Source organism: Emericellopsis cladophorae (genome assembly GCF_022114955.1).
Source record: "Emericellopsis cladophorae strain MUM 19.33 chromosome Unknown NODE_4_length_1054762_cov_117_872525, whole genome shotgun sequence".
Classification (NCBI taxonomy): Eukaryota; Fungi; Ascomycota; class Sordariomycetes; order Hypocreales; family Bionectriaceae; genus Emericellopsis; species Emericellopsis cladophorae.
The window spans coordinates 521,381-541,985 of record NW_026250929.1 but is presented as its reverse complement, the minus strand read 5'-3'; the positions used below and the strand labels follow the sequence as shown (position 1 = coordinate 541,985).

The following is a 20,605-nucleotide window of genomic DNA, read 5'->3' as shown; positions in this document are numbered from 1 at the left end:
CTTTGGTCGGCTCCATGTCGCGCCAGCGATATTGTTCACCAGGGCCACCGAGGAGGAACACCTTGGCAGCCTCTTCGAGAAAGACGCCGGTCAGCTGGCCCGTTGCTAACCAAACGACTTACCCAACAGTCCTCCACTACCAAGTACCAACCGGCTTAGTCAGTCGTCTGTGCGGTTGAAGACATGGAAATCTCAATAGCTCACGACACTGCAATCGTCTCATGATCCAAGTTAGGCGACCAAAAGATGTGATCGCGAGTCCATACGTAACAAGCTTCCTAGTAGAGCGGCCGGCCGACTGGCTGCAACCTCTTCAGACGCGGTGTTTCCATTTGCCCGCGGTTTGCGCTGTCGATCAGGGTCATGGTAGTGTCAGTGGGGTTGCATTTTGAGAAACATGTTATCCATATCAGGTGGTTGTCTGGGCCGTCCCCTATCAGATACCTCTGGATCCTTCGCTTTGTGTCTTTCTTCGAATCATGTGGCTCTGAAAAGATAAGCTGCGCGGCAATGCGTCTTATCGGAAGTAGACCCAGTATTCCGTGACTACTTTGATGATAAAAGATAACACTAGCCGACTAATACCTGGTACGTAGTACGTAGTGTTGGAACAGACACATCACGGTGTGATGACACGACGGATACAACGTAATTCGACTAGTTTGGTGGCGTCTGCAGGTGCAGGCAAGCACAGAGGCGTTCATGCATGGGACGAAACTGTTCTAGATGATTACCGAGAGCGCATGGATGCCGTCTATGCTCCTTCCGTAGTCTAACGTCAACTCTGCTCATGTTTCCTCCAGGGACGGGGTGCATATGCGCGCATATGACGACCGCTGCTAGACAACTTCCAAACTCGTCAATCTCTTTCATGTCATGATGCGGGTCCCAAACTTCCACACTTCGTCAACTGAAAGCTGGCTTGAACCGTCAACGGTCTCTTCGGAGAATATGACAAGATCCGCGTCGGCACCAGGCTCAAGAGACCCCTTGACACCCTCGAGCCCCAGCATGGCCGCTGGCGTCGCGGTCACCGCCTTCAAAGCCAACGGGATACTTGAGCCGGTCCAGCGTAGGAAGTTATTCACACATTCAATCAGAGTGATGGAGCTGCACGTCTTGTCTTAGCCCGTGTTTCTCTCGCTTGCTTCAGGGCTCGGGCACTTACCTTCCTGCGATGGTGTCAGAGTTCTCCAACATCAGCGTGGATCCCTTCTTTACAATGTTGCACACTGTCTCGCCGTTGGTCCACGGATACGCCCCGTCGGGCAGGCCAACGAGATGCATTGCATCTGTGACCAGTATGAAACCATCGGGGTGGGCATTGAAGGCGATTTTGATTGTGGTCGGGTGCAGGTGGATGCCGTCCGAGATGATGCCAAAAAAGGGCCTCTCCTGGCTCTCGGCGATGCCCAAGACACCAAAGATTCCAGGGTTGCGGTGATGAAGTGGCCGCATGGCGTTGAACAAGTGTGTGATCATGGTAGCGCCCTTGCCCACAGCTGCCGAGGCTTCCTCGTAAGTAGCTTCGGAATGACCGATGGAGTAGATGATGCCCTTTGATGTGAGCTCGGGGATGATGTTCATTATCTGGCCTCTCTCCGGCGCCGCCGTAACCATTTTGACAGGTATCACGCCGCCCTCTCCGCAGGCGTTGAGGTTCTCAGCTCCATAGCATTCTTCCAGGTCGGCAAAGGTGTGCGCCTCCCTCATCACGTCTACATTGTGAACGCCATTCTTGGAGGGGCTGAGAAAGGGGCCCTCGCAGTGCGCACCTAGCGATTCAGCTCCATCCTCAGCCACGCGGCTGCGTCCTGACGGCCCCAGATGCGGTAGTGCCTGCCTCGAGTGTCAGAGTAGTCTGAGAGAGTACGCGTCGCTCAAAGGTGAGCATACCTTTTGATAAAGCTCCGGGCGCTGGCTCGTGATTGTGGGGAGGTACGACGTCACACCCGTCTGTACTAGCAAGCGGTTGACTTCTTTGACCTTCTTGCCATACTGGCTCATGTCATCCAGCAAGGTGGAAAAGTTGAAGCCAAAGGCACCGTTGAGCTGGCACTCAATCATGCCTGGCGCCACAATGCGACCACCCAGGTTGATTGTCTTGTCGGGTAGCACCAGCTCATCGTAGAAAGATGCTTGACTGTGAATAATTTTCCCCGAGATAGAGCTGACCCAGAGATCCTCATCGACCAGCTTGTCGCCTCGCAAAAGACGGCAGTTGGTGAATTTAGTGAGGCCGTTCTGTGGCCGGGTTGGTGGCGAGAGAGCAATGGGCATTGTTGCGGGTGGGACTGTTGCCAGGGCAGATAGATCTTTTGGGATGATTTGATATTAATGAGATATTTGGGCTGGTAGGACTGCACGCCCGACTGAGGTTCTGTTGTCACTCCATAGCAAGAACAAGAGCGACACCAAGAGACGCAGCAGCAAGAACTGCGGTACTAGTAGGATTTCTTGGTACCTACGGTGGATGATGATGCCAACAGCCTGGCCCACGTTGGCTCGCAAAGAAGCCGGCATAACCTTATTGGGTGATGGAGGGTTGAGCTGGCTGGTACCATGGGAGCCTCCAGGACTGACGTCGAGAACAATTCCACGCGCGGAGTTGACATGTTCGGCACACCCTCACACACGGCGATGAGACAGGCTAGCAGCAGCCTGACAACATGAACCCACCCGGCTAGAGGCGAGAAGCGAACACAACGTGTGCAACATGACAGAGCGGTTGCTCAGGCTTGGTCGGTGCCACTCGAGCCAGGTCCGCTGACTGGACATCTTCGCGAATAATCAGGAGGGCTCCTCACATGCCAGTGTGCGCAGTCGGGTCCAGTCTGTGACAGTGTCCACATGTAACGTTGGAACAGCAGGATGTCAGGACGTCAGAACTGGACCAGATGGACTGGCTGGCTCCACCTTTACGCCTTCCCTCCCTGGATGGACCCTGGCAATCACTGGAAGGGGCTTCGGCGCCAATCAGAACTGCGAGCCGCACCTAGCCGACGCCCACACCGCCTTCCGTATTCGTCCACGGCCCAGCAGTGAGGCCCAGGCAAACACTGTGCTAACGACAGGATAGATAGGCGGCACTCGCAGTGATTAGGCCTTACCCGCACGGTTCCCTACGGCCTTCCTCAGAGGGACGACATGAACACCTTGTCGTCGAGGCGTACAGCGACGTGACCCAACATTACGCTGAAGGGCTCATCGTTACCTCGATCCGCGCATTTTGCCAGTCTCCTGCTGCTGTCACTAACGCATGCGCACGACTCCGGACCAAGGATACCAGCTACTTCCGAGCTGAGCCCACTCGCTCAAGGATCTTGTAGCCCCGGCCTGGGTAGCAGCTGGCAACTACTATGCCTGCGATAACGTGACCACACCATTCACGGCGTCGCTAAGCTTCAGTTGGCCCCCCAAGACCACGCGTGCCAATATGGCTATCAATAACGATGCCAATCATGCCGATTTGGACCCACTGTGGCAGGATGCGGACTGGTATGTAGAAGAATACAGTTCATGTTCCTCTAGGATGATGGCTCCGGGGGGGGCTTGCAACGCCGAACCTGTTTGGCCACTGCCGAAAACCTCCTGGATCACTCTAGAGGACGATGCTTGATCTGGAACTAGAGAGTCACAACGGACCACAGCTGACAGAGCCATGGTGCAGGGCTATAGGGCAGTCCCTCATCATGGGATGGGACGGCACTGCAGTGACGCCACAAATCAGGAGCTTGATCGAAGAGCATCACCTTGGCTCGATTATCCTGACCGCGAAGAACCTGAAATGTAAGTCCTTTGTGCGCATCGATCGCCCCGACCATCGCTGACCGTCGACACAGCTGCGCACCAGACCGCAAAGCTGGTGCAGGAGCTGCAAACCATTGCAAAGAATGCTGGACACCCCTATCCGCTTCTCATCGCGTTGGATCAGGAGAATGGCGGTGTTAACAGTCTGTTCGATGAGGACTATGTCTGCCAGTTCCCCAGTGCCATGGGCGTCGCGGCCACAGGACACCCTGAACTAGCCTACGAGGTGACCAAGGCGACAGCGAGCGAGATCTCAGCGTGTGGTGTGAACCTCATGCTAGGTCCCGTCCTAGATGTCCTCAATAATGCGCGCTACCAGCCTCTAGGCGTAAGGGCAACGGGCGATGATCCCCAAGAGGTGTCTCAATACTGCCTCTCAGCCCTCAAGGGTATCAAAGACGCAGGGATGGCGTCGTGTGGCAAACATTTCCCTTCCTACGGAAACCTGGACTTTCTGGGCTCTAACCTCGATGTTCCCATCATCACACAAACTCTGGAAGAGCTGAACCTCAGTGCGTTGATCCCCTTTCGGAATGCCATTGCTTCTGGGAGACTAGATGCCATGTTTGTCGGTGGCTGTGGCATCTCCAACCCATCGATGAACGTGAGCCACGCATGCCTGTCAGACCAGGTCGTCGATGACCTCTTGCGCAACGAGCTTGGTTTCAAGGGCGTGGCCATCTCAGAATGTCTGGAGATGGAGGCTCTCAGCCACGAGCTCGGTGTGCAGAACGGAGTATGCATGGCTATGGAAGCCGGCTGCGACCTGATTCTCCTGTGCCGAGCATACGATGTGCAATTGGAAGCACTCAAGGGACTCAAACTTGGCGTGGAGAATGGCATCATTACTAGGAACAGGCTCTTGACATCAGTCCGAAGAGTCTTGCACCTCAAATCTATTTGCACATCCTGGTCCAAAGCGCTCCACCCACCGGGTGTTTCGCTCCTCTCGCAACTCCATCCGTCTCATCTGGCGCTTTCCCGGCGCGCCTACGATGACTCTATCACGGTCATCAGGGATAAAGAGAAACTTCTGCCACTTTCGGCGAGCCTGCATCCTTCTGAGGAGCTGCTACTGCTCACCCCCCTGGTGAAGCCATTGCCAGCTTCGTCTCTAACGAAAAGCTTGCTCGAATCCAAGGCCAACGGCCGAGCAGCTCGGCCTACAAACCATGACACCTGGGCGCACAGAGACCGCGACAGGGGATCAATCATGAGCGGGGAGGGCGTTTTCCGCGAATTTGGAAAGGAGTTGGCTCGCTCGAGAAATGGAAAGCTTCTGCACACCAGCTACACGGCGAACGGTGTGAGACCAGGTATGACAGCGAGGCTATTATGCCAAACATCTCGCTAATGTTCTTAGTCCACGAAAATCTGATCAACAGGGCATCCTGCATCGTCATAGTCACGGCCGATGCCAACAGGAACCTGTACCAGGCTGGCTTCACGAAGCACGTCGACATGATGTGTTCCATGCTTCGCAGCCGCGGACAGAAGAAGCAGCTGATCGTGGCCGCCGTCAGCTCGCCCTACGACTTTGCGATGGACAAGTTGATAGGCACGTATATCTGCACATTTGACTTTACCGAGACAGCCATGCATGCTCTGGTGCGGGCTTTGGTTGGGGACATCACGCCCTCTGGCAGTCTACCAGGCACACTCCGCAAGAGCAAAAAGGTCCTCAAGGCAAGGCAGCATTGGCTTGTAGAGGAATACACCCCCGGTCGAGATGGGGCGGGGCTAGAGGACCTGCTCAGAGCGGTACACCGCGCCAGCGCGCCCGACTTGTCATTCCTGAAGGCGACAACCGCTGGGACCTTTGCCCTGCACAACTACAATATTGCAGAGGCGCATTATGTGGTGCGAAACAGCAGCACCCAGGCTTTATACGGCTTCGTGGCCACGTACTTTGTGTCGGGCACTGGCATGATTGGTGCTCTCGTTGTCGATCCCACAAAACGCAACGTCTCCATCGGCCGGTCCCTGCTCCGTCGCGCCATCAAGAAACTCAAGCAGAAGCAAGGGATCAAGAAGATACAGCTCGGCATGTCGTTCCCAGGCGTTTTCCTGGGCATTCCGTGCGACGGCGGCGTCAATACCACCAAGGAATGGTTTGGCAATGGAGGATGGGATACCTCCTTCTCTCGCCGCCTTACCAGCATGATCATCTCTGACCTTGGGAACTGGACCGTGCCCGAGGGCTTGCTCCAGAGGATCCAGCGGGCGAACATCAGCTTCGATCTCATCCACGGCCTGGACAACGCAGAAAGCGTCCTGAACCATGTCCGTGCGCACGCGAACCCAGAGTTGCTGGAGCTGTACCGCGCGGCGCTGACGGAGAAGACGAACTGCGGTATCGTCCGCGCAAAGGACTCGTCCGGCATGCTGCTCGGCACGATTATCATATGTCGCCAGCGCAGTCCGCTCGCACAGCACATTCCACCTCTCGTTTCACGATCGGACGACATTGGCGGTTTGCTCGCGCCCATTGCACCGCCAAGCTCCTTGTCGACGTTGGCACTCCAGGGGTTGGCGTTGATGGGCGTGCGCCAGATAAAGAGCGGCAAGGCCTCGAGTATGGTGCTAAGTTGGGTACGTTCTCACTTGTTGATCTATCGATTATCCACCCATACTGACTCTGTAGCAGGCTGTCGACGAAACGTGTGAGCCGCTCCAGGCCATGGGGTTTGATATTTTGCAATCCTTCGAGGAGATTAGCAATTCTCCAGATTATGTAAGTCACCTTTCCCGTGTCAAATTGTGTCGGCGACTGACTGTCCGCAGTTCCCCGATGCGTAGCGCCCCGTGATAGGGGATGAACGCATCAAACGTGGTCAAATATATCCCTAGTGGGGATAGATGGTTGCCTAATGTCAGAACCAAATGCATGAACAAATAATCAATCTATAAAATCTTCCGATGTCTAAGCGTCGTTCAACTACCTATGGAGTCGTGCTCTCTTTAAATCGACTCAATCGCGACAGGCGGGTCGCCGTTCAAATCCCTCCCCATCTCGCTAATAGAGATATCGCCCTTCAGGAACGATGTATCTTTGATCTTGCCATCGTCCCCGACGACGAGCTCGCCCAGCACATTGCCATCATAATCCACGGCTGTCGTCTTGTCGCCCGCCTTGACCTCGTAAAGTGCAACCTCCACGTCTTTGCTGTACTCGTACACAGCGCCACTCTCTTTCCTGTTGCCGAGCACCAGGATGGTACCCTCGCGGACGTACAGTGGCAGTGTACCAAAGGCATGCTTCTCACTGAACCAGCCAGGGCCAGTCTTAACCTCGCCGGTAAAGTACGACGTCCACCGGCCCTTGGGGAGGTAGAACTCGACCTCACCGCACTCCTCGAACACGGGCGCGGCTAAGATCTGCGAACCGACCATGAACTGACGGTCGACGAACCACGCGGTGGGGTCCTCGGGGAACTCAAGTGCCAGCGTGCGTAGCGACAGAGGAATGCCGCCTTCCCGGGACTCCATGCCCTGGGCGTAAAAGTACGGCATCAGCCTCGTCTTCAAGGCCGTCCACTTGGCCAGCGTCCTTGAGCAGCCCTCTTCCGTCTTGTCGTCGTTGTCGACGGTCCATGGCACGCGATAGGAGCTGCTGCCATGCAGACGACTGTGACTGCACAAGAGACCCATGGCCACCCAGCGCTTGTATACCCATGGAGGGGGCGAGCCCTCGAAGCCGCCAATGTCGCAGCTCCAGTAGGAGAAGCCGCTGAGGCCCATGGACAGCCCACCGCGGATCGACTCGGCGAGGGCCTCGGGCGTGGACTCGCAGTCACCACCCCAGACGAGCGGGAAGCGCTGAGCTCCGGCGCAAGCAGCCCTGGCAAAGAGGACGGCCTCGTCATTACCGTGGCGCTTCTGCAGGGCCTCGTATACCAGCTGATTGTACTGGAAGGCGTAGTAGTTGTGCATTTTGTGGGGATCGACCGTCTTATCGTGCCATTGCACATCCAGGGTTGGGATGCGCTCACCAAAATCTGTCTTGAGCGCATCTACGCCCTGATCGAACAGGCCATTGAGACACTCTGTGTACCATGCCCTCGCCTCGGGGTTGGTCACGTCGACCAGGCCCATGCCGGCCTGCCACAGGTCCCACTGCCAGATGTCGCCGTTCTTGCGCTTGAGGAGGTACCCCTTTTCCGCTGCGTACTTGAAAGCAGCGCCATGCTCGGCAATGTACGGGTTGATCCACACGCAGACCTTCTTGCAGAGGCCTTGCTCCTTTAGACGGGCAATCTGTCCCTTGGGGTCAGGGAAGCGCTCCGAGTCAAAGACAAAGTCGGTCCATGTGAAGGCCTTCATCCAGAAGCAGTCGAAATGAAAGACGTCAACTGGAGAGTTGCGATTTTTCATGCCTTCGAGGAAGGACGTGACGGTGGACTCGTCGTAGTTTGTGGTGAAGCTCGTGGTGAGCCAGAGACCGTGGCTCCATCCAGGCACCTTTCCAGGCTTGCCGGTCAGGATGGAGTACTTTTTCAGGATCTCCTTGGGGGTAGGGCCGTAGATCACATACCACTTGAGCCGTTGCCCCTCGACGGAATGCTGAACCCTGGAGGTACGTTCGCTGCCGACCGCGAGATCTACACGGCCAGGGTTGTCGATGAAAATACCATAGCCACGATTGCTCATCCAGAAAGAGACATTCTTATAAGCCTGGTCGCTCGACGTACCGCCGTCCGCGTTCCAGAGGGAGACGGACTGGCCGACCTTGTTCCAAGCTGTGAAGCGCTCGCCCAGACCGTGGACCGACTCACCCACGGAGAGGCCCGTCTGGAAGAACATGTAGTGCTTGAAGTCTCGCATGTCGCCCGTCTGCATGGGCGTCGAGGGCCCCGGCGAGTAGGCAAATCCGACGCTACGGCTTCCCAGTGTTGTGAGGGTCTTGGCGCCTTCAGTGCTGTGGAACTTGAGGCCGAACCGGTGAGGCTCAGACTCGAGGGTGACCGCGAGGGAACCGGAAGCCAATGTCGTGGCATTCTTGTCGTTCTTTGAGATTTTGCCCTCTGCTGAAGGCTTGCCATCGGGGTAGAGGTCGAAATGAGGGCCGTGGTTCTGGGCACCACGCCAATGGGCAGCCTCGAGCGAAATCACGCCGTCAAACTCTGCCTTGACATCCTGCTTGGTGTAAGTTGATATAATCTACCCGCGATTGATTGACTTACCAAAGTGACGGTTGGCATGTTCAGAGTGTTGCCACGAGAACGAATCTGGCCGACGGGACAGAGGAGACTCAAGCCCTGCTCTCCATCAAGAGGCGTGATGTTAAAGATCTCTTCCGCATACTCTGTCCGAACGCCCTCGGCCGGCAGCCACATGCCATCGCGAAGCTTGACCATGTTGAGATCTCGTGGGCAGCCGTCTATCTCGCACTTGTTTGTGTCCGGTTGCGAGGTCTAAGCTGGATGTTGAACAGAGAAGGGTTGTCCTGGCCCCAACTGGGAACTCTGACGTTTCGTAGCTGTGACCAACTTGATCCTTCGCTCGAGGATGAATTAGCCTGAGCTCAAGCGATGCGCGACCCATCCGTATGGTGGACCCTGAATACAGCATGTCAGATCACGTCAAGGTTTGTGCCCCTCATCGTCGACCCCACGTCTATCTCTCGAAGGATGGACCAGGCTACCAGTTGGCAGCAGGCCGTGGTCATACCATAGGTTGTCAGACGCTCAGGATGGGACCGGTCCGCCGCTTTCGTCACATGCGCAGAAGATGAACAGCCTGAACTGCCACCGTGAACGATTCCTCCGTCTCGCTTTATCCGAGCCCCATCTTGTCGGACAATGCAGCGAGCAAGGCGCGACTTGGAGATATGATGCAGATGCGGGAAAATATAAGCACGAGATGCGGGATTCCCAGCACGGGATGCGGAATTCCCAGCCCGCCATAGGCATCTCCCCAGTCCTTGATCCACCCCCATGTTTACCCCCTGTTTCCCGCATCTTCTCCTCAAAAGTCAAAGGTATTCGGTGGGTGTTGACCCGATGGAGCCCCCACTGCAAAACTGTATGTTCAAATGCTCCAGGGACGCATACTCTCCTATACCTCATGGTTCTCTTTTGCCTGTCTGTCATAAGCCTCAGAGCCAGGCATCAGAAGAGAAGGTCGGGTCTGGAGCCTGTGTTCTCCAGAATACAGTCCTGTTGATCCTCAAGGAAGTAATGCCATCATAGTCGTGTATCACTGAGCAATGGCGCCCTTGATGTTTATTCCCCGATCGAACGAACCAATTGCTTGCCCAGAAATCACTACTACCCCAGATTGTCGGCGTGCCGGGATCTCAACCAACCCAGCACAGCTGCATAGGCTGCATAGCTTTTGCCTGATACCACCCTGGTCCGTGGTTAGGGTGACGGCGCATCGTTCCGTGATTGCGATCTGCAAGTTTATTCTGCCTGCTGAATTCAACCTTGTGAACGGAGTTTGTAGTTCCATTGAACAGTGTGCCGCGCCGGGTATTCTTGATGGCCTTGGGACTGCTCCCTCTATATGAAGAGGGCGCCCGCCAAATGTAACCTGGTCCTTTGCCATTCCCGTGAACCAGGATAGCTGCGAACTCCTCCATCTCATCACGCGCCCAAAATATCGCCATGGTGAGAGTCTTGACGCTTGGGGCTGTGGCCGCTCTGGCGGTGGCCACCCAAGCTGCCGACTGCACACCCGTATACAAAAACCCCAACGCGACCGTGGACGACAGGGTCTCGGACTTGCTCAAGCGGATGAGTGTCGAGGAGAAGGCTGCCCAGCTGATTCAAGGCGATATCCGCGACTATCTCGACGTTGACAACGACGGCGACTTTAATCAGACGGGCCTGGAGTGGGTCATGTCGACTCGCGCCCACGCAATCTGGACTGGCCTGTACATCATGCCCGAGGAGCTGAAGAATGGTGCCAAGATTGCCCAGGACTATGCCGTCAACGAGACGGAACATGGTGAGAATACCGTGTCCCGTGGTGGTGAAGATCTCTAACCCAGGGTAGGAATTCCGACTTACATCCAGGGCGAGGGTCTCCACGGTTTCCTCGCCGTCAACGCCACCATCTTCAACTCTGCCATCGGCATTGGCTGCTCGTTCAATCCAGAGCTTGTCGAAAAGATGGCAAGGGCCATTGCTACCGAGGCCAAGTCACTTGGCGTAAACCAACTCTTCGCCCCTGTCGTTGACTTGGCCCGCGAGCAGCGATTCGGCCGTGTCGAGGAGACCTTTGGCGAAGACGCCTTCCTGTAAGTCACGTCAGTTTCAATGTGGCGTCTGAATAAGACTAACCATGCCATGTAGTGCTGGAGAGCTCGGCTACGCGTACACAAAGGGTCTCCAGGATGAAGGCGTCTGCGCTCAGGTCAAGCATTTCGTAAGTTTTTCCACTCACCGATATCCAGCGGCGCTTCTGACTCTGAAAAAAAAAGGCTGCTTTCGGTACACCTGAACAGGGTATCAACACCGCCCCCGTCCGTGGCGGCGAGAGAGAGCTGCGCAGTCTATACTTGCCGCCTCTCAAGCGCGCCATCATGGACGGCGGCACCTGGTCCATCATGTCATCGTACAACTCGTACGATGGTATCCCCACCGTTGCTGACCATCACCTGCTGACGGAGATACTGCGTGACGAGTGGGGGTACGAATACTACGTTATCTCGGATGCTGGCGGCACCGCTCGCCTGATCGAACCTTTCAAGATCTGCGCCGAGGGCGACGATGAGTGCGTGACTATGCAGGCGTTGCCCGCCGGGAACGACGTGGAGATGGGTGGCGGCCGGTACAGCTTCGAGACAATCCCTGACCTGATTGAGTCTGGCGAGCTCGACATGGAGATCCTCGACCTTGCCGTCTCGCGCGTATTGCGGTCCAAGTTCGCGCAAGGGTTGTTCGAGAACCCATGGACAGGTGTTTCCGATGATGCCATCTACGACTATCTCAACACGGACGAACACAAGGAGCTCGCCCAGCAACTAGACGCGGAGAGCATCGTCGTCCTGGAGAACCACGACAATGTCTTGCCACTGAAGAAGGACGCCAATGTGGCGGTGATCGGCCCCATGGCACACGGCTATGTCAATGTGAGTGAAGCGAGAAAGGATCCCACGAGCGCGGCAGTAGCTGATATGCAATCAATAGTACGGTGACTATGTCATCTACAAATCGCAGTATAGGGGTGTCACTCCCTTCGACGGCATCGAGGCGGCCAGTGAGGGGACTGTCACCTTTACGCAAGGCTGTGAGCGTTGGTCCAACGATGACTCTGGCTTCGATGAAGCCATCGCCGCTGCCGAGGATGCCGATGTCGCCGTGGTCGTCGTCGGTACGTGGTCTCGCGACCAGAACGAGCTCTGGCAGGGTCTGAACGCCACGACGGGCGAGTCCGTCGATGTGCACAGCCTGAACCTTGTCGGTGCCATGCCGCGTCTCGTCAAGGCCATCATCGACACTGGAAAACCCACGGTTGTCGTCTACAGCTCTGGCAAGCCCATCACCGAGCCTTGGATCTCAGATGAGGCCGCGGCCCTGGTGCAACAGTTCTACCAGTCCGAGATGGGCGGCCACGCGTTGGCGAGCATCCTATACGGCGACGTCAATCCGTCGGGCAAGCTCTCCATCAGCTTCGCGCACGACGTTGGCGCTCTGCCCATCCACTATGACCATCTCAACTCGGCACGGACCTGGCCAAACCCGGGTAAGGTCTATGAGAATGGCACCATTGAATGGGGCAGGAACTATGTCCTGCTCGACCCAACCGCACTCTACACGTTCGGATACGGCCAGTCGTACAGCACCTTTGAGTTTGACAACATCAAGGCATCGTCGGAGACCGCGTCCGCTGATGACACGATCACGGTATCTGTCGACGTGAGCAACACATCCAAGCGCGACGGCGCCGAGGTCGTCCAGCTCTACGTCAGAGATGTCCTGGCCAGCATCGATGTGCCTCGCTACAGCCTCAAGGGCTTCAAGAAGGTCAACATCAAGGCCGGTGAGACGGAGACTGTCGAGATTGATCTCAAAGTCCAGGACTGGGGTTTGTGGAACCGCAAGATGGAGTACGTTGTCGAAAAGGGCGATTTTGAAATTCTCGTGGGTAATTCCAGCGAGAACTTCTACGGGAATGTCACAGTTACCGTAGCTTGAATGTAGCAAACGACGATCAGGAATGTTGATTGGCAATGTGTCTCATCTGTGAACTGGTGAAGGCTTTCGTGAAGTGATTAGTAAGCTTTCTCCATTTGACCCGGCGCCGGAACATGTCAGCACCGAATGGGCTGCCATGACTGGTTGCAGCTCCCCCAGTGCGGTCATGGTCGATGCGTAAGGCGGGCAGCCTCGTTCTGCCGCATTTGCTCTGCTCGCGTCCCGAGGCGCCCTCCTGCAACTCTAGCATGCATGAGTGATGTCTCAACTGTAGCACGATTCTGCGGCTCCCTGACAAGCCCATGCTTTCTTCTTCATCCAAGACATATGCGTAGACTCGCTGTACCTTTTTTTGAGTTGATTTCCCGTGCTGCCCTCTCCTAGCCTTCCTCAACGAACCGCCTGGTCGGCGCCAGAATTGCACGACACGATCCCCGTCGGCGAGCGAGTCGCCTCCGCGCCCGCCATGGCGTCGCAACAGGTTCTCTTTGCGGAGACAATTGCCGGAATGAAGAAAGCTTTCAAAAGAAGGGCTTACGGTATGGTTACATACAAAGTAGCTGGCGGCACGGGGTAGGGCGCTAATCACGTTTGCTCTCCCAGACTCTGATTCGGACTCTGAAATTGAGAGCTACGGCAATCGCGGCCACAAGCTACAGAGAAGAGCGAGATTTTCCAACAAAGGACGACTCGTCCCAGCAGAAGGACCCGATGGTTACAACGAGGCAAGTCACGGCTGCCAATGCGTTCAGCCGCCCAGTGCGCTAACGGAAACCGCAGTCCATCGAATACGCAGGTGTCCGGCGTTCCATCATACATCGAAATCCCCCCCTCGTCGACCAAGATGGCTACGAAGTCGATAGCGCAGACGACGACGATCGAATTGAAGAAGCGATGGCTTCCGCTGCCGAGCTCGACCCGTATTCGGATGTGCGAATCGAGAGTCAGTGAATGAGCCCTGCCGCCGAAGACATCCTGGCTAACCTACCCAGACATCCTGGCGCCTTTAACCTCGGCGTCCGACCTTGCCGTTCACCCGACACTTTCGAAACCCTTTGTCGCGCAAACGTTGACCCACCTAGCCGAGCAAAGCAGCACTCTGATGCGCAGAGAAAACAGATCGCTGTGGCAGGTACGTCACTTGTGGACGGCCTTGCTAGGCGATCGCATATGGGCCCCTTGCGAGGTCATGATAGGGCCGGATGATGTCGAATTATACAATAAGGATCATGTGGCGCAGCAATTACTCGGCTTGTCCAAGACTCGACCCAATGGCACAGGCAATGCTACGGGCAGCCATAAAGGCAAAGGGAAGGACCTTGCGCCTGGAGATGGATCTGCGGCATACGATCCGGCAGCAACCTATGCGGACACGTCAATGACTGATGCGGGTGACAACTCCGAGGTCAGACTTGCCGGGAGCGACAAACCACGAGGCGAAATCGACGGCGATCATTCTCAGTCGACCAATCAGCGTCTTTCCAATGGCAGTGCAGAAGCGCCTCGTCGTGCCCACGAAGAAACAAGCCAAACGAACCCCGATGCAGAGCCTAGTGAGGAGCAAGGTGCGCCTGACATGTCGTCCTACATACATCCCATCTTCGCCTCCCCGGAAGGGGTGCAATCAGACCGCGATCTGGGTGTGCCTCAAGATGAAGCGGACAACCTTCGACGGCTCCTAGCGATGTTTGTGCAGAAACAGGAAGAGGTGTGTCGCGGTGCACAGAGATTACATGATGGCCTTACCCGGGCGCATCGTCTCCGCAAAGACGTCCTCCACTGGTCCAAGGCAGAGGCTCACTGCGGGCCGAATAGGGACATGTCAGATGGCGAGGACTGGTACGACAAAGAGGAATGGGGCTTGACGGAGGATCTCAAGAAGGGGCAGGACGATGAGGAAGAGGACACAACAACAACAGCGAAGAAGACAAGGGCGCGCAGGCAATAGAACGAATTGCCAAAGCGCCCTTGGTTGAAGATACCCCTGACGACTATAATGACCAAGGCGCGGGGCCGTGTGGACAGGCGGACAAAGGTCGATTCGAACATATTGCGGTTATTACATGTTGCGAGCGCTCGGAGTTATGGAGTTCTCTTTGGAGGAAGATTTGTTGGTTCAGGTGCAGTCCCCTCGAAGAACATTCGAAGACAGGGCAGATAGGATAGCGGCGCATGAATACTACTCTTGTATTGCACGTAGACGAATTATGGATGTCTCGGGGATCGCTTCACGGGCTGTCTGGGACTTTGCTCGTCGAGAAATTTAATTACTAGGATGTGAAATGAATGTGCGTGGCTGGAAAATCACAGCGCGGTAATAACCGGCTGTCCTCCATCTTTAATGAGGCAGAGGTACCTCCTCATCTTCCCGGCTGATCAATAAATGACTTCACATGCCACACCCGCCGCCCCGCATCTGCCAACGTGCTCAAAGCTGCACTCAATCTTGACCCTTCAAGGCAGAGTCGCGTTCTACCAAGCAACACCCAACTTTATTACCATTGATCCGTATCCTTGTAGGACATCTTGCATCATGGCAGCCACACTTCAAGATCTCGCCCGCTATGTCGACCCAACCAAGCCAAGCTTTCTTCGTACGTGCTGGCACGCTGCTGAGCTCGTAATGACAGCTGGAGCTAACATCGTCAGTCTCGGCTGCGTCAATTGCCTTCAACCCGACTTTCTGGAAGTGAGTGGCCCATCCAGGCCCGTGCGATGAACCGAGCTAACTTCCAACAGCATTGTCGCTCGTCAAGGTCCGTCTCTTTGCATCGCTTTGACGCGACCATGGCTAATGGATTGATGTTACAGAGTACAACAACAAGCTTCTGACGAACCTGTTCGGTGGCCGATCCCGCACAGCCTGCTACGGTCTCGCCGCGACCATCTTCTCGCTCGGCCTCTTCCGCGACTTCCTCTACAAGACCGCCATTAGCGAGCAACCCACGCACCCATTGCTAACGAGCGTCTACTCCCAAGCCGCGGCCTACACCCTCATCGCCCTCGGAAACACATTTGTCATCTCGTCGACATGGCGCCTCGGCATCACCGGCACCTTCCTGGGCGATTACTTTGGCATCCTCATGGACGAGATGGTCACCGGGTTCCCATTCAACGTCGTCGGTGCGCCCATGTACTGGGGCTCCACCATGAGCTTCCTGGGCACCGCGCTTCTCTTTGCTAAGCCAGCAGGACTCGCGCTGACCTTCTGGGTGTTCCTCGTGTACGTCGTGGCCCTGCGCTTCGAGGACCCGTTCACGTCCGAAATCTACGCCAAGCGCGAGCGCGAGAGGTCGGGCAAAAAGCAGAAATAACGGGCGTCGGCTTGCACAAGGCGACCTCTCTGCTGAGATTTCGGCCTCCCAAGCCGGCAACAAAGTGAATTTTCAACAGTGCATTCGAAGCCACCTGCAAGCGACATTCAGCAAGGAGTTCTTTGAATTGAGAAAAGCTAAAGCCCGTTCAACAGGCTGTCAGGATCGTGAATGTTTTCAGAATAAAAGGGTATTGATAGTGAGATAGATGCGAGCTGTGTACAGTAAGACATCTCGTAGGTAGATAAATGTTGGATCATCGTGAATCCCGTTATCTTTCCCATCTCCGGCGGCTTAACACTACGTCATAAGTCCTTTTTTCGAAGTTTGGCAGCTGATACTAGCCTCAACGTTGTGGAAGCCCAACATCGGGACATGTGCAGCACTGCCATGATCTGAGACCCATGCTTGTCGGCTTGTTCCAACTATAAGCAACAAGACTTCTTCTCTATCAGGCAATTCGCCAGAATCACACAAAGTCAGGGAGCAGCGTCCACGGCTCGGCCAGGAATTCAGGATCCACCGGTGACTGGCCCCGCGTCTTCCCCCCACTACCGGCCACTAAAGGAGACATGAGCTTGTGACCAGAGCTTCTTTCGCGCCACACACGAACTTCCTTCTCACTTCTGCCTACGGTTCCCTTGTCAAAGGCTGAAGGCGAGGAGCTCAAGCGCATCGCGGAGCTTACACGAAAGTCAAGAACCGTGCTTCGTCAAACATCACAGCTTTTGTCTCTGCGGATCGCCATCGCGACACCTTGCGACAGCTCTGGCTCCGGCGGACGTACGTGAGGACCTGTGGGTAGCTGCGCTCATTTCCTCCTCATATTCAGCTCTAGCACGGAGCGTTCAAGATGAGCATGTTTCAGCAGGTACGTGGGCCCATCTCTTGAGGCGACCCAACCGCAGACAGCAGTGAGCTGCGATCGCCAATGGCTTGTCAGCCGGGAGCTCCGCGAACCGCGAGAACGAGGGCGTTCCATTCACTGGATCAACTTATCTGACAAACAGTAGAAAAAGCCGTATTCGGCAGTCACTGTGACAATTGAGAATCTCACTGCCGAGTCTTACGAGGAGGAGGACTTTAGTGGTATACCAGAGCTCGTCGAGGTGATCAAGCTCCAGTCCACCGGCCCCTCCGAGGCTGCTCGCGCGATACGAAAGAAGCTCAAGTACGGAAGCGTGCATCGCCAAATTCGCGCCCTCGTCATTCTTGACGGACTCATCCAGAACGCGGGCCCACGGTTCCAGCGCGCCTTTGCTGACGAGCCGCTCCTCGAGCGTCTTCGCGTCTGTGGTACATCGGATCTCTCCGATCCAGACGTGCGGAAAAAGTGCCGCGAGCTGTTCAGGGAATGGTCCGCGTTCAAAGACACTCCTGGTCTCCAGAAGATTGCTGCGCTCCATAGGGTGCGCCAGCCATGATCCCTCGCGCAGAACGGAAACTGACATTTCCAGGAACTACCCAAGAAGAAGGCTGCGGTGACCCAGGAGCGCTCCAAGGTCATCCGTGAGACGGAGGCGAACCCTTTCGGTGATGAAGAGGAAGAGGCGGCACGCGAAGCCGCCCAGCAGAAAGCTTCTGCCAGTGGTCCTTCGCACAAGCCCACGTCGAGCACGGCCTCTGCCGCAGCGATGCAGAAGGCCGGCGCTGGATCGTCCTTCTTCAGCTCGTCAAAGGACAAGAAGAAGGACAAGTCCAAGGGAAAGAGGAAGCCTTTCAATCTCGAGGCCGAGAAGCCCCAGATGAAAGCCGTCATTGCCGATGCCTCCATCTCCTCGACAAATCTTCTCAATACCCTCCAGACGATCAATCGCGAGACGGAGCGAATATCAGACAATCCCTCCGCGGTGGAAAAGTTTGAGGCCTGCAAGCAACTGCGCCGACGCGTTCTGCGATATGTCGGTGGCCCGTCCGGAATGCAGAAAGCTTGGCTGACATGCACAGATTCATCATGTCGAGGATGAGCATTTCCTTGGCAGCTTGCTGAACGCCAACGATGCCCTGGTGCACGCGCTCATGTCCTTTGAGCAGATGGACAACGCGATCGACGCCGATAGCGATTCGGATGACGAGCTCGCCGAGCAGGCACATCTGTATCGAAGTATGTCAGACTTGCACTCCACCAGGACGCCGTCGCTAATCGTGCTACCGCAGTGGCGACCATGAACAGGAAAGAAGATTCGGGTTCTCCTACTTCAGCCCAGCCTCCTGACCTAGGAAATCTATCAATCGCACCCAGTGCGCACGCCCCGCCCGTGCCTTCGACGTCGACGAAGCCGAACGCGCTACCGCCGCCCAAGCCGCCTCGCCCTGCAGCGGTGCCCGATGCGGACTCGGAACCTGAGGATGAGAACGAGGATGAGAATGACCCCTTTGGAGATAGGAATGTCGTGGAGACTCCTGCCTTTGAAAAGGGTGAGCCTAGATGGTGATACCTGAGATAAGAGGACGGGAGTGAGAAGGTAATCGCATATTGTCTTGTGGGTTGGCCGAAACTGCGTGCGCACGGCGAATACCGTTCTCGTCATCTCAGATTTCTCCAGGGCGCATGGCGCGAGCTTTCGAGGAGATACTGTAGGGGGAGCATGTAGGGGAAGCATCTTACCTCCAATCTACAGCTCACTTTTTTTTTGGTGTATACCAGCCTTCAAGTTGCTCCCCGCACAGGTCATACAGATTCTATGGACATGAGTACCTAGCGGAGAAGGGATACTGGAGGCACTGATCGCAGCTTGTCCGTAGTAGTCCATCCTACTACGGATATCCATCAGGAGGCCATTGCCCGTTGAGGAGGCCTCTGCTGGCGGGTACTCCCGTGTTTGACGGGCTTTCGTCCTGAACTACGGGTAATGAGGATTGATCTGCACAGATAGAAACCACATCAGTGTACAATTGTTCGCCCTGGTTACGAGACGCTTGTTGGTATCTATCTCCCTCTGCCATCAAATAGCATAACATCAGAATCCATGTATACCAAATGCGACAGCGCACAGCGATGCTCGAGAAGCAACATGCCCATGACTTTGTCCAGGATGCATCGAGAGCCGCGTACAGTGCAGCGTCTATTTACGACAACATTCCACATGAGCACAACGAAGTTGCGGGCGGTCTTGCTGCGGGCTGCGGGCGCCTGATTTGGACACGACCTCGAGCGGAAAAAGCAACGGGGAATTCTTGGACACGGCGGCAAGGCTGCATGCACCGCACGTTCCCAATCCGACAGCAACCTGAATGCAAGAATGCGTCAAGAGGCCCAACAAGTCAAATCCCAGCGTCCAGAAACTTTCCACAGAAATGGTGGGCGGGTGAACGGGCGTCAAGGGACTCACGGGATCGCCGAGGTTGGGAAAGGGTAACCTTCCAGAAGGCTTCCATCGTGACAAGACTGGCTGGCGCAAACGACTTGGAGAGGGCGCTTGTCTCGATGCGAGCGTCAATAACCGGCCTGAATAGGTAGCGAGCATGCGGAGGGAGTTGGAGACATGCATCTCATCTGCCAACATAGCTTAGATTCCCTTACTAGCGCTGGCGCACGACCGCGTGGTCGGACCACTGTGGGGGGGGATTGACAATAGTAAAAGCCGGAGAAGAGCTGTGATACGGGAGTCATTGTTCATGTCTTGGACTCTTGGCCAAGCCCAAATCGCCAGCTTGTGTTCGACGGGCGGGCGTCCCAGGAATCAGGACCCACGATCCTTGTGAAAATCATTCGCTCGAAAGCTGGTCGAGTATCCGCAGTGCCTATGTATGTATCGTACGGACTTCTGAGTAGGTAACGCCTTGTTCATCCAAGACCCTGTGTTAAAAAAGGCGTTTGGCTTGAATATTGCCCGTTCAGATTATCTGCCAGTCGAGTCTTTCGTGAGCAAGGACTAATAAGTTAGTCGTTAGGGCGATCTCTGTGGCCCATTTCATTCTGGTCAAAGCGGGTACACTGTTGCAAGCGAAGCATTGCACAGGACAAGTCCCATCGCGGTGAACATCATACTATAAATTGCCTTATCAGACATGCGGACGCAAAGTTGCATGCGTTCCAGTCGCTCTCCCCGAGAAAAGCTCCAGACATCGACGAGATTAGTTCCAATCTGACACGGTGACCCGCGTCGGCTCCTGCGACGCTGTTGCTAGCTGCAACGGTAGGTCGTGACATGGCACATACAGCCGGGAGCCGCTTGCAGAGCCAAGCAATCCATTGTATAGGCCCTTGCTTTCTATTGAGGAGGCAGGCGGTGGCACGAGCGTTTAGTAGACCACCACAATCACGCTCACAGCCTCCTAGCCTGAGATGCTGGTGGTCCGTGAGAAGGCCAGCAGGGTGGGTAATTTGTCGAGTAC

At 55.7% G+C, this 20,605-nt stretch overlaps 6 protein-coding genes across 6 annotated transcripts; 4 read left to right on the top strand and 2 right to left on the bottom strand.

The window, feature by feature from the left end:
• Positions 1-869: 869 nt before the first annotated feature.
• On the bottom strand, positions 870-2,280 carry J7T54_006540 (putative N-acetylglucosamine-6-phosphate deacetylase; the record flags this gene model as incomplete). Its single annotated transcript, XM_051502983.1, has 3 exons — positions 870-1,110; positions 1,169-1,839; positions 1,897-2,280. The coding sequence occupies 3 exons, from the start codon at positions 2,278-2,280 to the stop codon at positions 870-872; spliced, it is 1,296 nt and encodes a 431-aa protein (XP_051365351.1).
• Positions 2,281-3,436: 1,156 nt separating this feature from the next.
• J7T54_006539 (Beta-hexosaminidase-like protein) lies at positions 3,437-6,609 on the top strand (the record flags this gene model as incomplete). The annotated part of the gene is made up of 6 exons (XM_051502982.1): positions 3,437-3,498; positions 3,671-3,789; positions 3,843-5,126; positions 5,174-6,402; positions 6,458-6,544; positions 6,595-6,609. The coding sequence occupies 6 exons, from the start codon at positions 3,437-3,439 to the stop codon at positions 6,607-6,609; spliced, it is 2,796 nt and encodes a 931-aa protein (XP_051365350.1).
• A 162-nt stretch (positions 6,610-6,771) lies between these two features.
• J7T54_006538 (Alpha-xylosidase-like protein) lies at positions 6,772-9,167 on the bottom strand (the record flags this gene model as incomplete). The annotated part of the gene is made up of 2 exons (XM_051502980.1): positions 6,772-8,946; positions 8,994-9,167. The coding sequence occupies 2 exons, from the start codon at positions 9,165-9,167 to the stop codon at positions 6,772-6,774; spliced, it is 2,349 nt and encodes a 782-aa protein (XP_051365349.1).
• A 1,251-nt stretch (positions 9,168-10,418) lies between these two features.
• Positions 10,419-14,901, top strand: J7T54_006537 (Periplasmic beta-glucosidase-like protein; the record flags this gene model as incomplete). Its single annotated transcript, XM_051502979.1, has 7 exons — positions 10,419-10,761; positions 10,810-11,053; positions 11,109-11,181; positions 11,237-11,887; positions 11,946-12,899; positions 13,734-13,896; positions 13,946-14,901. 7 exons carry the CDS (start codon positions 10,419-10,421, stop codon positions 14,899-14,901), a joined length of 3,384 nt encoding a protein of 1,127 aa, XP_051365348.1.
• Positions 14,902-15,486: 585 nt separating this feature from the next.
• Positions 15,487-16,267, top strand: J7T54_006536 (uncharacterized protein; the record flags this gene model as incomplete). Its single annotated transcript, XM_051502978.1, has 4 exons — positions 15,487-15,547; positions 15,603-15,642; positions 15,693-15,709; positions 15,765-16,267. The coding sequence occupies 4 exons, from the start codon at positions 15,487-15,489 to the stop codon at positions 16,265-16,267; spliced, it is 621 nt and encodes a 206-aa protein (XP_051365347.1).
• An 853-nt stretch (positions 16,268-17,120) lies between these two features.
• On the top strand, positions 17,121-18,702 carry J7T54_006535 (uncharacterized protein; the record flags this gene model as incomplete). The annotated part of the gene is made up of 5 exons (XM_051502977.1): positions 17,121-17,138; positions 17,281-17,676; positions 17,725-18,168; positions 18,215-18,371; positions 18,425-18,702. The coding sequence occupies 5 exons, from the start codon at positions 17,121-17,123 to the stop codon at positions 18,700-18,702; spliced, it is 1,293 nt and encodes a 430-aa protein (XP_051365346.1).
• Between the last annotated feature and the right edge of the window lie 1,903 nt (positions 18,703-20,605).